The 18,565-nt window shown below is 41.0% G+C and overlaps 1 protein-coding gene across 7 annotated transcripts in view; it reads right to left on the bottom strand.

Moving 5' to 3' along the window:
• The window catches only part of BCAS3 (BCAS3 microtubule associated cell migration factor), a 1,423,373-nt gene that overhangs the window by 278,049 nt on the left and 1,126,759 nt on the right, over nt 1-18,565 (bottom strand). Inside the window, exon 24 of one of the 7 annotated variants that reach the window (XM_068268732.1) lies at nt 3,666-3,769. The exons of the other annotated variants lie outside the window; for them this stretch is intronic. Within the exon in view, the coding sequence (XP_068124833.1) occupies nt 3,666-3,769 (104 nt within the window). The remainder of the gene's footprint in view (nt 1-3,665; nt 3,770-18,565) is intronic. 7 annotated transcript variants of the gene reach the window in all.

Raw genomic sequence — 18,565 nt, 5'->3', positions numbered from 1 at the left:
ATTGGGCTAATCTAGTCAGACTTCAGTCAGAAACATCTGATCTGCATGCTTCTGAGTCTACAGCTAAAAGTATGAAAGGCAGATGGTTAGCAGGACAGCCAGGCAACTGGTATTGTTTAAAAGGAAATATGGCAGCTTCCCTATCCCTTTCAGTTCAGGAGTGTTTTAAAACCATTGGGGGATTGCTTTGCAATTAACCGCTATAGAAAGTAATAATAAAAAGCATCTAACATCTTAAAGTAATCTATGAAGTAGTAGTCAGTGATTTTTTGAAGACATAAGTAAGAGGACAGCACCCCTCAAAAAAAAATTCAAATAAATATTATGGTGTTTGCCTTTATATATACAGATATAAATCCTCCCCTATTCTCCTCCCTCACTTATTCTTTGCATGCCCCTGGAACCCTTTCCCACTCGTCACCCCACCACATTCACTCCCCCTTCAACCTTTCTCCCTCTTTCCCTACACTCTCCTAACCATCTATCCCCCTCTCCTCCTCCCCTCTTACATAAACTATCAATCCCCACCCTCTTTTCCCTCTCATCTCCCTTACCCTTACCTCCTTTTCTCCCTGACCCATTATCATGTTTTATCCTCAAAATCGATCCCTATTGTTCCTGATTTCCTGATCTACCCCACTCCATTCCCTAATTTTGTCCCACCCAATACATATGTGGAAGATTAGCACAAGTCTTAACTTGTAATATTCATCTCCCACACTACACCTTATCCAGAATTCTGCATACCCCGCTCCTCCTTTATTTTTCTCCCTTTCCGCTACTCCCTATTCCCCTCTACCTCCCTGCCCTCATTACTATTAAAACTCTCTTACCCACTAGGATACTGAAAGATATGAAATCTAAGATACATTATTTGTTTACCCATATAGTGCTTTCTATGATGACTTATACTAATTATTAAGAGTGCCAAAGGGCTACATTCAAGGTAAGGGTGTGTTATGTATATCTTATTATATGCTATGTTTCACATATTTATTATAAGATCTAACTTCACTAAACACTGCTTTGGAACGTTAGCATTGATTGTGGCATCATATTGTGGCCTATTTTTTCCATCTCAATTTTTCTACTGTTATTAGGAGGACTTAGGAAGGGACTATCATGGGTGCTTGGAATAAATCATTATCATACAGGTAAATCATGTATCATTTGGGTAAAAATATTTTATTCAATACAGATATCTATTGTTATCCATTTATCTTGTACACCATCACCACCAATCCTACCGGCCAATCAATTTCAGCCAGATCAAGATTGTCCAAATTTGGCAAGATTGTGAGGAAAAGTGATCTTTAATCACTCCCTGACTGCCCATAGGCGGCGGAAAGTGGGTGCCTATGGGAAAGTGGCAGCAGAAAGCACCAGTGGGTGCATCCCGATTCTCTGCCCCGCCAAACAGATCGTTTTAAAATGTCCGTTTTGCAGGAAGTGGTTAACTTATCAGTGGTTGTTTCTATGTGGGACAATACTATAAATGTATTTTTCCATTTCATTGGAAAATAAATAAATCTATTACATTTACCAATGAACTGCTTAATGACTAGCACATGGCCCAGTTAATGTTCATCTCTTTATACATGTAACACATCCCAATTAAACCCCAATTTATAGGGTAACATTAACCCAAAATTAAAGCCACTCTCAGTTATGTGAATTTTATGTATGTCAGAGAAGTGCTTGTGCTATGAGCTGTGTTATAGTTGCACGGAGTACCAGTAGCTGGGCAGCACTAAGTATCAAGCAACTACATTAGACCTTCTGGTCATCAAAAGGGGTCTTCCCGGTAAATATTCTAAGGAAATATTGTACTTCATCATCATGCACGGACAAGAGTAGTACTGTTCAGGTGAGCTAACACTCAAAGCACAAGACAAAGGAAAGCAATCAGGTATTGCATACAAATACCAGGTTCTGTAAATTAAGATATAGGAATGATTTCAAATGAAACAGATAACATCTAAGTAAAATTGGCATTTATGACATATTTGCCATATTACCCTTGCAATATATGAATGCTGTAACATTCTTGCATGGCACCCACAGATCTAAATGCAATATTGATATTTGCTTTTTTTTCCATCGCAATCAACATACGAGCGTTACAAAAATCCCCATGTCACGTAAAGGTCAGCCAAAGTTATTTTAATATGTTAGTACGTTCCTCATTCTACCTAGACGTTGGTAAGATTGCATAATTATTGTAGCATTACAGAGTACCCAGCAAGCTCATGGTGAACCAGAACTCCGTTGTTTTCCATAATTATTATACAATTCGCTTGACCTGTGCGTGTGGCTTGGCAAGCACATTTTCTTATTGATCTAAATATTTTTGTTGCATTGTTATCCCTGCCTAAACATGTCATATCTTTTACTGACAGGCACATTCACGAGTTATATTTAATGCTAACAATCATACTTTGAGAGGCTCATTATCACCATGCATCTAACTCTAGTGCAGGAAAATCACTGTTGTAGTTATGTACACAATACATTTGTATCTTCACTGTAATTTGGTAACAAAGAATCAAACAAAAAGTGTTTATTAGCCAGCATCTGGTACTTCTTTCATGGTCTTACAGATCCGCCAAAAGTGCTAAATATAGGTCTCGATGAAAACTTTCAGCTAGTTTTACGAAAGTTCAGGACCACACACAAACTAAGTACTGGCTAGCAAAAAACCTTACACCTCTGCCCCAGTCCCACTCCTTTCCCAACTATGCAAATGAGTCACCCTCCGAGGAGTGGCCACTCTTCCGACTTAAAAGCCATTTTCAGATACATGTGTGTATTTTTTCTCCAGTACACTGGTAGGCTCTGACCACAGGCACCTCATTGAAAATGAAACAGATGTTTCATTTAAGCTTTCTAAGCAAGTTCTTTTAACACTTCGTTGTAATTGTGTAAATGAGCGCTGACTAAAGTAATGAAGTTACTGTGTTTTCTGAGGAAAGAAAAATAATATAATATTGCTTTTCCAAATATAGTAATATATGAAGTTAAATAGAAAATGCCATTATTTTTACTAAGCAGCAAAATCTTACAAATATAAAAAATTAAAATAAGAAATACAACTTTTCTTTTTAATATTATGCCTTCAAGGTGATCCCAAAAGCTATATAAACATGTACTATGCTTACGATTTTTTTTTCAGCATTTGTTTTATATTTTGTTGCAGATCACATTTATATTCAAGTAAAAAAAATCCTTGCAAAAAATACTGGATTGTTTGACGTTTATCTGCACATGAAAAAAATACGTAAAAACTGGATCTGATTGTTTGGATGCTGCAAGAATCTAAAACATTTTTCAACATTCCCCAGTCCTTTTTGTCGGTAATTTTAAGGTTTTCCAAATAAATGTTCTCTTGTGGAAGCAAACATCTCCAAACACAAAAACAGTACGACAATTAGGGCCTACTGTTTGCAGTTAAATGACCTGAAACGTTTAAATGAATATGTTGCTATGTTAATTGAGATATATAGTGGAGCATGATGAACTCTGGTGAAGAGCTCCATGCAGTTTAGAGGTGTATAATTTTAGGCTGGTTCTGTAAGGCAGCATCATAAATTATGTCTGCTGTGCATGAGATTACATATGTTGAAAGTTACTTTCAGGATTTACTCATGTCTTGTGTTAAGACTTACCAAGCTTCCCTCAAAAATGCAGAACCTAAGACTGACGTGCCTCAGTGGTGAGCATTCTGTTTCGTAGAGCAGGTCTGGAGCTGACAGCTGGAAGAATTCTGTGACTAAAATGAGTGACGCTTTGTTTAAAATCAGTGACACCTCACATGGGTTCTGTAGTAAATCAAGTGAATGACTCAATAATGTGTTTCTTTGAAGAACGATTAACTGGTGATTAGAAAATGTAGGGACATTTAAATGAGAAAATATGTAATATAGCAGTTGTTCTCTTTCTGTATACATACCAAGCAACTGACATTTGTCTATTGTCTGTACAGGGTATAGCTTTTACTCTTTTCATGGATACCATAGTGCAAGGCAAGTTCCGGCATTTACTGGTGTGAGTGAAAGCAAATTTACCTTGTAAAGCAATAGTTGTGTTACAGAACTGACAACCTGTGTAGAAACGTGGTTTATTTTCTTTCTTGTTTTGGGTAATTGTTGTTTGTCTTGTTTTATTATGAATTTTTGTTTCAGAGTAATCTTAAATGGAAAAATAGCATACTTCTGGGACCTCTTATCTAAAGCTTTAACTGTGTAGCAGAAAGCTTATTAGAAGCTCAGGACACAGTTTTATGTCAGACTATTGCAGATACTGTAAACATTCTGTTTGGCAGTATCCAAAGTAAATCTTGCATTATATTTTATAAGTAATCTGAACATTAACAGATTTGGTGGAAAATGGTTATCTTATTGAATTTGTAAATAGTGGTTTGTCCAGAGGTTCTCCTCTTCATGACAGGTTCTCTTTTATCATTAACTTAACTAAATTAACTAATTGTAGCACAGGATAAAAATGTCATCAGTATATAGCACTGCGTAAGGACTTTAAACACGTCATAAATGAAGAGAAATATAATTTCTTGTACATCGGTATTACAGGAAGTAATTTGCCTTCTTAAAAAATGAGGTATTTGCTATCATTTAGCTTTAAGTGAGCAACTGTGGCTTCCCACAATGCATCATTCCTAAATATGCAAATTATCACTTCATACCCCTGAAGCCAGCCTTACATCCAGAACCGCTGGTGTATAGAAAGCCTATAGCTTATACATTTTACAGAGCCACATCAACCCAATGTGCAGACAGCCTGTTTCAGACCATCAGTCCTCATCAGTGCATGCCAGAGATTGATATGGCTCTATGGGATAGGGCTGCCAGGAAGCTATTAAACACTTACATTTTTCGAAAGTTAATTACTGCCTTAAGTAGTGAAAACATACAGAGCATGCTGGAGGGGATTTGTATAGCTACACCTCCCCGTTTCAACCATTAGGTCTCTTCCATTTAACTTCCTTCCTAGAGTCCTCCATTGCTGACATCAGTGTCTTCTGTGCCCATCCGCCCACCCAGTGCGGCCCATCCTTCTGCTTCATTCTGGATTCAGAAGAAAGTTTAATGATGGCCAAAGCAGGAGGATATACTGATGAGCATCAGCTGAACAGAGGAGGCCCAATGGATGGTATAAGAAGAAGCATCTGTATCAATCCTCCTAAAGCATTCTCAGTAATGCAGTCTGCATGACCAGTGGCAGTGAGAATGGCATGCTACACTGTGCCCTCTGCCAACTGGGGATCAGTAAAACAAATGCAAGCTGAGCTTTGATAAAAGTAGTCATGGTTATGATGTTATCCATGCAGTTGTAGCCGACTCTTGGTGATTCTATGGGTTAGCTCTCTCACCAATAGGGGGTCATTCATAGCTGGTAAACTTACCAAATAAAACACCCATAGCAAACTGACTCTAAAGACTTCAGTGGACACCTTTCTTTGGAATCATTTATAATCCATTATATAATATTTTTTGTCATAATGAAATCTGCATAGCTGCTCAAACAATCATTTACATTACAATGCCAACTCCAATATAAAACAAAACAATAAAAGGCATTGTTTTCTATCTTAAAGAGAGGTAAGCTACTCACTTTGATTGAATTGGCCATCAAGCTTTTCATTGGCACCATTCCTATTATTACACGTTATTAAACAGACGTATAATATGTAGTGGCAGGAATGTTTCACTAATCGGGGGTGGGAATGGGTGGCAGGTTATAAACAAAACCCTGGTTGTCTGCTGCCTGAATTAGAATATGAGTATAGTAGCAATGTCATTACTTGTCAATCCGATTTCAGTAGAAGTAAGCAGCACAGTGACATAGATTAGATACTGATTACTACTCCCGCCTCACAACATTTGGATTCATTGCTCAGCCTAGATACTATCTGTGAGTTTGTATTTCCCCGTTGTGTTTGTGTGGGTTTTCTCTGGACAGTTATGTTTTATCCCACATCCACCCCCCCCCCATACTGTTACGATAAGACTAAGTTATAAGACTATGGCAGGCATTAGATTGTGACCTTCTCTAAGGACAGTCAGTGACATGACTATGTAGTTTCTTAACAGACTGCAGAAGTTGTTGGTGCTTTATAAATACATAGTCATTATAAGTCTGATTAAGCTCAAATGCTGCAGTTGGGTGAGTTGATCACTTATCAAATGATCACTCTTTCATTTGAGAATTCATTATTTGTATAATTCAACTATAGTGTCCTTGGTCAAGAGTCCCGCTCCAGTTCTCAGTAAGTTCCGCAGGACAAAACACTAAGGCCCATATGCAATTCACTTTTTCTCCATAGTTTTCTCCTAGGTGATATTTTTAAACTTGTCAATAAAATGCCTTTTAAGCCACCAGAAAGCAAGAAAATGCTCAAAATAATTCTGATAGTACTTTATCACCTACTTTTTGGTACTTTTTTAGTTAAAAAGTGCTGGAAAGTTATTTAAAATTGAAGATGAAAAATTATCTCCTAGGAGAAAACTCAGGTGAAAAAGAGAATTGCATATGGCCCTAAATGTCAGAATTCAGTTTTCGCTTCCATTTCATGACCATTGTAGAGACACTGGACTAGGCATCGCTACGCAAACATGGACCAAAGTGAGTGGTTCTATGGGCTTAGTAATATGCCTCTGCTCTATAAATACAACCCATAAATCTGATCTGAATTATGCAGGGAACATCAGACACTCTGTTCTTGGTGTATACTGTATAAAGAGATACACAAAAGAGCAGGGAGAAAACCCCATCATATGGCCAGATGGAAAGATCATATGAACATGAACAGCATGGCTCCTGATTCAATACAGTCAAAATCATAACTTAGAATCTTGAGACAGTTCAGAATTCCTGTGCCTGGCTATGCAAGGATGGACTCTTACAGCATACAATGATCACTATTTTTAGATATGAAAACACTTTCCTATTAATGCCTATGAAGATTTTTTTGTAAATAGCAAGATACACCATGCTTTTATTAAGTAATACCTTTCCTTTGTGAAACACATAGCAAACATATTCCAACCCATTAGCTGTTATCTCCTAGATATATTACAGTGCCCTCCCCATCTATTAAGGACACGTGTGCAAACAGTCCAGGTCACTACTATATAAATACAGACCTGCAAATCATACATTATAAATGGCACCAAGTATTTATTTATGTCTACGGATCAGTGGAAAGCCTTTTTCGCCCGCCTTGTTGGGACTGCGGGGAATTCTGGGACGAGCCATTTTGTTTTGATTGCATATGACAATGTTATTATAGCTTATTTGAACTAGTTACCAAAATAATAAGGAAAAAGAAACCAGAAAGAGCTAAAGTCAACATTCTGTATTAATATTTAGTGCCAGAAACTGTTTTATCCTTTCCTGTAACATCAAGCAGCAGGAAGGCTCCATAATTTGACAGAGATAAAGTTGTTTAAAACATGAATGGGGCTGAAAGAGATAAATTCAGAACAAAGGTTTAGGCCAGAATGTCTTAAGCTTACAGGGAAACAGATGCTATAGAATGCAGGTAGATTTCACATCATAATTCCAGTGAAAATAATACAGATCTCACTGTTACAGCAATTATACTAAATTTGCTGCAGGCCATTACTAATCATGTATACTGTACATGATGTTCAATGTTCATATTACACGTAATCAGGGCCGGATTTGTACTTCTTACCGCCCAAGGCCGACTATTACCAGCCGCCCCAACCGAAACCGTATCCTACCACCTCTCTCCACACACACACACACATACAAAATTTTGGGCCGCTGGTGTCCACATGGCAACGTGAAGTGAATCAATCACGTCACACGGGGGAACTGGTCAATAAAGCGATCTACAGGTGATGGGCGTGGTGGGAGCCTTCCACCACACACACATAGTCACAAGTGGCTCACAATTGGACATTGGGTGAGGCCAGCAACACGTAAAAGTGAGTCCTTTACCCACTGCTGTCTCCAGGGTAACAGAGCTGGCCAATCAATAATTAAGAAATGGGTACTGTGAGAGGCTGCCTTCTGTATTCTGTACTATTTGCTGGTGCTGCCCCTGGTCCTTTCATCCCCCACGCCAAGTGTGTGAGACCCGGCCTTCTGTAACTGCCTGCAGCTGCTGCTATGTCATTGGACAAGGTCTGTCTTTTTGCTAGTCACACACTCATCACAAACATTTAATTAACGGACTGCATCTGCCTGTAGCACTGCACAGGCAGATGCCAGCTGGTACTAATAGCGCAGTTATCCTGACCCCTTTCATTTGTTTGGACACTTGCAAACAATGCCCTGCAAATAATGCCCACTGTCTGCAGGCCGCCCCTTGTTTATCTGGTGCCCTAGGCCATGGCCTATGTGGCCTTGCCAGAAATCCGGCCATGCACGTAATATATGTTATTATATCATACATTCATTTTATTATATATTTTACAGCAAATTACACACACCTGTGATAACTTGAATCGTGAATCGGAATAAACATCTGATAGTTTAGTGAAAATGTAATGATGTGGTCTAAAAGTAGATCAGGTAAAGCGTTTACAGCAGGTTCTGTGGGAGAGGCTGATTCAGCTGTTTGGATTCAGACAGAAAGATATGGGACATAACTCTCAGAAGACTGCAGGTTGTATCTTAGGTAGTCTGTTGCACAGGAAATAGCTTTTAAAGGGACCCTGAACAGTGAAAAAAATCTGGACTTTCCTGAGGCTTCCTCCCCCCCATAGTCTGCAAAGTCCCTCAGCATCTTCTGGATCCCTTCCATGGTCCCGTTGGCAGCCCCGTTAGCCTGGTGACTTCAAGCGAAGTTATGCACCACTGCGCATGCGCGGCCCATCCCAGTGGCTCAATCCTACAGTTGAAATATTGGTTTTGTATCTTCACCAATTCTTATTTAACCATTATTTATTATATGTATTGTGCATTTCACCACATTTATAAATAAGCAAGAACACACCTGTATAAAAGTGTACAAGTTTTAGGAAGTTTCAATGGTTTCAAAAGCACCATTGTAAAGAGTAGAGGGCTTAGGAACAATCAGCACAACACTTTTTTGGCATGTTCTTAGTCCCTTCAGCAGAATGCGGTGGAGGTTCTGTTGGCTCCTTTTATGCTACTTGTCTACCACTCTCACTTTTATACTACTGTACTTCTTTTCTTTTCTCTACTGTTCAAGTCTGGTTAACTAAGTTATAAAATACCAGTACTCTTTTCTATAAATATAGCATAACAAATGGCAGACATATTGCCATTCTTTAAAAATAGACCCCTTATTTGTTTAGTAAGTATGTGAACTCTTGTCATGACTGTCAACTTGATCCTGGCTATTACATCCTAAGTTACTGACCTGGAACAAGCACCAAAAGTCCAAACTCTCATCCTGCATGACTGGTCCACCTCAGTGACTCACTAAATAGTAAAGCCAGCAGTGGATCCACTTCAACTTGTAATCCTATAAAGTAGCCCCCCTGTAGTTGTGTCCGTGCCAGCTGCTTGGCACGCATGTGTGGCACGTGGGCGGGCTACAGAGAGCGGCTGTGGATGGGCGCCGGGAACCAGGCGTGTATTGGGTTGCAGCTGTGCACACATTGCAGAGGGGTCGCAGTGTATGTAGACAGCGTTCTCCAGTTGCCTAGTGCCTGTTATTAAATGGGTGGACATTTTGACTAGTGATTTATAATAGAATAGATCATGAAAAAGTGTGTGCGTGCGTGTGTGCGTGCGTCTATAATATAGCCTTTTGACTAAGTTAAAAATATGTGTTTCTATGACATGCTTTTAAAAATATCAAGCAAGGACATATCTCAACTATAAGGCCTCTTTCACAGTGCGACATTAAAATTGCACATTAAAGCAATAGAACGCAGAAGAACGCATTGTAATGAAAAATCATTGCCCCATTCACAGTGCACATGTTGCATTGGTGTCTAAGGCCTGGTTCACATTAGCGTTTCCTGTCCGGATCCGCCTGAACGGATCCGGACCGTATACTGTACAAACGGAGCTTACGTTCCGCATAGCAATGCAAAGTCTATGCGGACGTTCACATGCGTACGTTCCGTACAGAACGGAGCCGGATCGGATCTGGACTCCGGACACTTTTCCAACATGCGCTATTTTTCGGGTCCGGGTTATCCGGCCCACGCACCCGGACCGGAACCTGACTGCACCATCCGGACATAGAAACCTATGGGGAACGGAAAGCACAGAACACACAGGATACAAACACCTGATGTTCTACCCCACTTCCTATGTGTATTCTAGCGGCCATTTCGGATGGGGACACATGGGCAGCAGTGGAGCAGCAGTAAGTAACGTGCTGGAGCTGTTTGGCAGTATGTCGGAGGTGGAGGTGAGGCCTAAACAGCGGAGGACCTGATTCTACAGGTGCACCTTCTGCTGACCCCAACAATTTTATTAGTAATTTCGTTGTTTTTACCACACGGATCCGGATGGTAGCCTGATGATTGCCTGATGCAAACGGACCGGATCCGGATCGGAACCGTACGGTTCCGATCCGGATCAGGTCCTGATCCGGATCCAGTCCGTTTGTATGCCAAAACGCAAGTGTGAACGGAGCCTAACGCTGCACGTTAAGTGAAAGTACTGCATGCAGTGTGTTATACACGTTATCAGCTGTGTTAGACTGTTTGCACATGCTCAGTAATGACTTTGAGACATACTTTTCATTGCCTGTATTTTCTACTGTATATGCTGTATGCGTTGGTAATGCTACATTGTGACTTTTTGGGCGCTTAGCGTTGAATGTTTGCTGTGTGACTTTAACGTCGCACCAAAACGCAATGTCCCACCGTGAAAGAGGCCTAAGTCTTTATTATGATTCCATACATTGTTTAGTAAAGCTACTCTTTTAAAGAACTTCCAAGGCCAAATAAAAAAAACAAGTTAAATACCTGCATCATATTTGAAGGCAAGGAGGACGCCGTCTGCGCCCTCCGTGCTGTTCCGCCAGGTCCCCGCCGCTCAATAGCCCCCCGGCTCCGGCTGCTTCCTGTAGCATGGATCGGGGGGTTGGCCCTAGAGCTGCGCAGCTGCACTCGCGGGTATGCGGACTGCACAGCCGCGGCCAGCTTATGCGGCCATGTTTGTAGAAGCAGGAGAGCCCGACCCAGACCGAGAGGTCGGGAGTCGGCCCGGGGGGCTATTGAGTGGCGGGGACCCGGAGGAACGGCCTTCAAATATGATGCAGGTATTTACTTTTTTTTTTATTTGGCCTCGGAAGTCCTTTAACTACTGTAGTGAACAAGTAGATGTGGTAGCAATCAAATTAGAGCAAAATCTCTTTTGTTGGCAATTTGTATATACATTCTACTAGCTAGGTAGCTACACCTGGAAAGACACTATTGTATAAAATAAGCAATATAGTCATATATCAACATCATTGTGCATCTTGTCACTTAAAGGGAACAAGAGGGGAGAGGGACATAGAGACTGACATATTTATTTCCTTTTAACTTCTTCAGGACCGCGTCACGTCGATGGGTGTGGCCGCGGTGGCAGCCCCAGGACCGCCTAACGCCGATCGGTGGGCGGGCTTTTGCAGGGGATCGCGCACATTCCCGCTTGGCAGCGGCGACTGCCGCTCGGAGACTGTTAGACGGCGAAATTGCCGTCTATTTACCACGTACAGCACTGCGATCTAAGGCAGCGCTGTACAGGGGACAGCCGTGTCATTCGGCAACCCTGCAGCGAGCCTTTAAAGCTGCAGTAGCCATTTTTGTGAAAAATGGCCTGGTCATTAGGGGGTAAATCCTGTGGTCCTAAAGTGGTTAAACAATACCAGTTGCCTGGGCGTCCTGCTGATCATCTGCCTCTAATGCTTTTAGCCATTGACCCTGAACAAGCATGCAGATCAGGTGGACTGGCGTCTCACAAGATTTGTCACATGCTTGTTTCAGGTGTGTAATTCAGAAACTACTGCAGCCAGAAAGATCAGCAGGACACCAAGCAACTGGTATTATTTAAAAGAAATATGTATATGGCGGCCTCCATGTCCCTCTCCTTTTATTCTATTTAAAACTGTAACAGAATTCAAGGAACACTACATTACTGTATATTTAATACGAGTCTAGCTTGAAAGCTCTTTCTCACCATGGAGCAGATTCATGAGCACATGTAGCATGAACATTTGTTTTGTATTCATGCAAACTCCATAACTGGCACTTTAAAAATACTGCAACTTGTACCATTTACATAATGCACATGTTACTTTAAATCACTTTACATGCAGCCTCCCTCCTATCCAGTCACCACCCCCTGCCTTTAGATTGTTAGCCTTTGGAAGGGCCCTCCTTATGTATCCTACTTAATTATGCATCTAGCCCATAGAATAATGTGAACTTGAATTATTGGACTACTACCTTAGTGCATGATCTGACTCTGATAAAAGATCTAAGCATATATTCTTGTTTATTACCTGTGTATTGTATTGTCTGTCACATTATTCATCGTTCTGCATTATATGTTGGTGCTAGATAAACCTAATTAACCACTTCAGCCTACAGTGTTGTTTTACCTTATGCATCCGAGCAACTTTCACCTCCCATTATTTCCCCAATAACTTTATCACTATTTATCACACTGAAATGATCTTGTTTTTTCCACCACCATTTAGGCTTTCTTTGGGTGGTACATTTTGCTAAGAATTATTTTATTCTAAATTCATTTTAACAGGAAGATTAAGAAAGAAATGGAAAAAATTATTATTTCTCCATTATAGTTTGAAATTAATACATGCTACCATAATTAAAACCCATGTATATTATTTGCCCCTTTGTCCTGGTTATTACACCGTTTAAATTATATCCCTATTACAATGTATGGCACCAATATTTTATTTGAAAATAAAGGTACATTTTTTCAATTTGCGTCCATCACTATTTACAAGCTTATAATTTAAAAAATCTTGACATACATATTAAACAAAGTTCAGACCCTTAGGTAACTATTTATGTTGTTTTTTTAAAATTGTAATTTTTTTTTATTAAAAATTTTATTTGGGCAATTTTTGGTGTGGAAAGTAAACAGTTAATTTTAAATGTAATAATATGTGTTTATTTACTCAAAAATGTATGTGGATGTAGTTTTAGTATTTGGCCACAAGGTGGCCACAGTGAAAAAAAAATGTTGTCCTGGAAGCGAATGCTCTCGCTTCCAGAAGCCATAAAGAGGACGGGAAACTTTTTTTTTTTGCGCAGAAAGATGCAGATCTGATAAGAGGCGATCGGTTTTGCTGCCGGGGACTTAGACCAATGAATGGGAACCATAGGAACGGCAGAACATTTTTTTATCTTGATTATGAGAACGAATTTTGTTATTTTGCAATATTTACAGTCAACTACTATTATTTTTTATCTGCATCATTAACCACTTCTCCACTAAGGGGTTTTCCCCTTAAGAACCAGAGCAATTTCAATTTCAAGCTTCTCCCATTCAGTCACCAATAACTTTATCGCTACTTATCACAGCTAAATGATCTATTTTTTCACCACAAATTAGGTTTTCTTTGAGTGGTACTTTTTGTTAAGAAATATTTTAATGTAAATTCAATTTATAGGGAGGAATAAGAAAAAAAAAAGTCTTACTTTTCACCTATTATTATTTTTCCCAAAGGTAACTATGTATTTTTTTTTTTTTTAAATGCGGTCATTTCTTTCTTTTTTTTTTTTCTTTTACAAATGTTTTATTTTGATAATAATGGGCAAGGGGGTAAAAGGGTTAATAATTAATGAGGATTTTATTTATTTAATTTATATGCAGTTTGCTTGTAATTTTTTTTGTCCACTACATGTCCCCACACTTCCTGTGTATTGAATAGTACATAGGAAGTAATGTGTTTCTGTGTGGTTACTTTCACTTTGACCACTAGCTTCTCCCTGATGCCAGTGATCATTTGTTACAGGCACTTTGATTGGCTTTGGGAACACGTTCCCATCCACAAAACAGGACTTTGCAGTGGAGGGGTCGTGGGCGCGAGCAGGCATACGTGCGTGCACGGGCACTGCTTGTAAACTGACAGTACTTGTATCTACGCTCCTAGATTTTAAGTGAAGTCCAGAGGGGATAAGATACAGTATGCGGTGGTGTAGAAGTGGTTTAAAGACATATGGGATATGAAGTCCTGCTGATCTTTCATGCATTAGTAGTATCTGAATTACACACCTGAAACAAGCATGCAGCAAATCCAGTCAGACTTCAGTCAAACATATGATCTGCATGTTTGTCTATGGCTAAAAGTATTAGAGGCAGGGGATAAGCAGGGCAGCCAGGCAATGTGCATTGTTTAAAAGAAAATAAAAATGACAGCTCCCATATCCCTTCAGGTGCTCTTTAAAGAGGAGCTGTTAGGTATAAGGTCTCAGAGAAAATAAACACATATATCAGTAGCTAAATATAGGCTGTACTTACATTACATATGCATTTCACTGTCCACCTTTGGATTTCACAGAATTTTTATGTAGTATATGCAGAGAATGATGCTCCTGACAGCTCATGGCAGGCTCCATGCTTGTCTGTCTCCTATGAAGCCAAATGTGTCGTCATGTCCTCCCTGCTTCCTGATCACAGAAAAGCTCGTACTGAATAACACTAGTTTGCAGTGAATATTAATGAGCCATGTGGCTAGGAACAATAGCGGACTCCTGCAGTGTACTCTGCCGGGAGATTTATCAGTGCTGTGCGCTGGACTGAGTTACATGCTATTGTTACTTGACCCTGTAACTTCTCATTAGCAGCTGAGGGGAGGGCCCCAGAATGCTTTGCAGTATGGTTTGCGGCTTGCGTCCTCTTAAGAGCTTGGGTATAACAGCTTTGCTGATAAGCACACATCAAATGAAAGAGAGATTTTTATCTTCACTATTGCCTTTTTGGCTTCCGTCTAAACTGTTTAACACAGGAGAATAGAGGTTTAAATTAGCTTCTGCAGCCTGACAGTTACTCTTTAAGGCCCCTTACACACTGCATAACACCACGTTACTCTTGCCGACTGTATTACCTTCCCAAGGGCCATGCAAGTCAATGGAGCCTGCACACTTCATGTGATGCGACGCGGTGTGCCAGAAGTATCCAAATAGCCACAATGCTGACGCAGAGGCTGTAGCGCATTACCACATGATCCATGCCTACCACACGGATTATGTAGAAATGGAAGTCAACGGGCAACGCAGTAAGTGTCCTGTATGGGAACGCGGTGCGATGTGGTGCACATGCGCGGACCAACAGGAATCCCAGTGATGTATTTCCTGCCCATCAGCACTGTGGCGCGGGGTCATATGAAGCCTCAGATCTGCGTCACATCGCAAATCTTAAGTGTAAGACCAGCCTAGAGCAAACATTGCACTGCTTTTTTTTTGGGACAGCAAGAGATTTTTTGGGTCATAATGTTTTAATTTAAGTTGTATTATTAAAGAATGATCTGGCATTTAGAGAAAAGGTATTTTCTTAAATGTTTTCCTACAAAGGTTGTCAGTGGTATCATATTTTGCATAGTTAGAAGTTTAATGCACACCTAAAGTGTGCTGAAACTTTAAAATACAAAACATGGGGTACAAGAACCCTTTCCCCTGACACCCCTCATGTTGCTCATTGACTGTGGAGTCCCTCTTGTTTCCTGTTCCACAACCATCGACCGGTTCAGAACTAGCACACACCAAGTTCAGATTCACTCGTTCACAGCATGAGTGTGTCAGGGGTAAAATAATTCAAATAATATTTCCCCAATTTCAATTGAAATAGAAATTTTCACTTCAGGTGCTTTAAAGAGAATCTGTACTCTAAAATTCTTACAACAAAAAGCATACCATTCTATTCATTATGTTCTCCTGGGCCCCTCTGTGCTGTTTCTGCCACTCTCTGCTGCAAACCTGGCTTGTAATTGCCAGTTTTAGGCAGTGTTTACAAACAAAGTAACCAGCTTGTGATAGGCTCACATAAGCAGAGTGTGTGAGTCATACAGAGCCTGCAGGGGGCCTGGAGAGGGTGTGTATAGCTTCTATCCAATCACAAGCATCCCTGCACATTCCAGTCTGACTGCCTCAGCCCGACAGAGCCGACAGAGGAGAGAAGATTAGATCATATAACAGAGATAATACAGTCACTGTGCAAGTAGGAAAGGCTGCAGTAAGACAGACCACATTAGAACAGGCAAAGGAACTTATAGGATAGAAGAAATAAGGATGGAAATTTTGTTACAGAGTCTCTTTAACTTCACTCCTGTTTCTGGGATACCAGACATAGGCATTCTGCATAATATGGGTTAATGATGATGTCCCCAAGTAAGCATCAGTAAATCTACAGAATTTCTATAAATGGATACATTTTCACGGCCACAATTAAAAAAAAAAATCTGTATGATCGACACTAAATGTTTTATTTTAATTAATTTATTTTTATTCATATACTAATATTTTCCTTCTATGTGTACAAATCAAGGAGAAAGGGACAGATGCACCATAGGGAGGCCGGTTCACATAGCCTTTTCACTAGCTCTAATTTTTCTATAGTTTTGACATCTAATTAGGAAGACCCATTCCCAGAGCTGTTCTGATTGGTTGTTGCAGGAGCTCTGTGATTCTGTCCGCTATGCAGCCTGACCTCACTGTGAAAACAGCAGTGGGAATGGTGACTGTACAGCTGGATGTACATATACATCAAGTACAAGTAGCACCTGTAGCAATGGCTATGTGCAACGTTAAGGTGCCCATTAACAACGCAGTCTCCAGAATGATTGACTATCCTATTAAATGGATCAGGCAGCTTTGATGGTACTGTTTGAGCACAAATGTTGCATCGATTGTTCTGTCAATCCTTTTTGCAGATCAATTCCTATGATTCGGCCAGTTGATCATTCAAAAAATTGTACCATTAATGGGCATTAACTGTGGCTATGGATGCTGTAGGCAACTGTTATCATACAACCAGTAGTTCCCAAACCAGCAGCAAATCTGTGTATGATCTTAGATGATCTACGTGAAGGTGGCGAGTCACATTCACTTAATTGAGGATGATTTTTTTTTTTTTTAAGAATATTTTTATTGATTCTCCATTTGAAAGAAAAAAAAGTGTCAAACAGCGCCACAGAAAATAATTGAACAATACATTACAGTTCCAGTAAACATTGCTTGAGCACAACTCTAGTCCAGGCCATGCATAATTACATATAATCTACCTGTCCCTGCTGCAAATGCTTAGATGGGTAGCATGGGCGTTCGCACATATGGCAAATTCGGGCGTCTGCCCGACCCTGGCCGCCCGCTGCCCCCCCCCGGCCACGTGCCAGTGCGGCCAGCAGGAGGGTAGCAGCGCAGAGAAGAGGGAGAGCTATGGGCACAGTGGGGAAGGGCGGACGTCTTCCCCCCCCCCCTTCCCTCACCTTAAGGGGCTCTCCCTCCCTCGCTGTCGAAGTGTTGTGCAGCGGCTGGGCAGCGGGCGGAACTCACCTCTGTCTCGATCCAGCGCTGGAAGTTCTGGTGCCGCTGTCTGGTCCAGACCAGACTAGCGGCAAATCCATCCGGTGCCTGAACGAGATGGAGGTAAGTTCCGCCCGCTGCCCAACACTTAGTTCCGGAGGGGACAGCGAGGGAGGGAGAGCCCCCTAAGGTGAGGGAAGGGGGGGGGAGACGTCCGCCCTTCCCCACTGTGCCCATAGCTCTCCCTCTTCTCTGCGCTGCTCCCCTCCTGCTAGGGGCACACCTGGCTACCTATTCTGGGGACATATACCCCTCTCCTGCCTACATATACTGGGCACATATACCCCTGGCTACATATACTGGGCACATATACCCCTGGCTACATATACTGGGCACATATACCCCTGGCTACATATACTGGGCACATTTACCCCTGGCTACATATACTGGGCACATATACCCCTGCCTACTTATACTGGGCACATATAACCCTGCCTACTTATACTGGGCACATATACCCCTGGCTACATATACTGGGCACATATACCCCTGGCTACATATACTGGGGATATATACCCCTGGCTACATATACTGGGCATATATACCCCTGCACATATACCCCTGGCTACATATATTGGGCACATATACCCCTGCCTATATATACTGGGCACATATACCCCTGCCTACATATACTGGGCACATATACCCCCGACTACATATACTGGGCACATATACCCCTGGCTACATATACTGGGCACATATACCCCTGGCTACATATACTGGGCACATATAGCCCTGCCTACATATACTGGGCACATATACCCCTGGCTACATATACTGGGCATATATACCCCTGGCTACATATACTGGGCATATATACCCCTGGCTACATATACTGGGCATATATACCCCTGCACATATACCCCTGGCTACATATATTGGGCACATATACCCCTGCCTATATATACTGGGCACATATACCCCTGCCTACATATACTGGGCACATATACCCCCGACTACATATACTGGGCACATATACACCTGCCTATATATACTGGGCACATATAACCCTGACTACATATACTGGGCACATATACCCCTGACTACATATA

This window comes from Hyperolius riggenbachi, chromosome 2 (genome assembly GCF_040937935.1).
Source record: "Hyperolius riggenbachi isolate aHypRig1 chromosome 2, aHypRig1.pri, whole genome shotgun sequence".
Taxonomy (NCBI): Eukaryota; Metazoa; Chordata; class Amphibia; order Anura; family Hyperoliidae; genus Hyperolius; species Hyperolius riggenbachi.
Note: the sequence above shows the minus strand (reverse complement) of the source record. Positions and strands in the feature narration are given on the sequence as shown.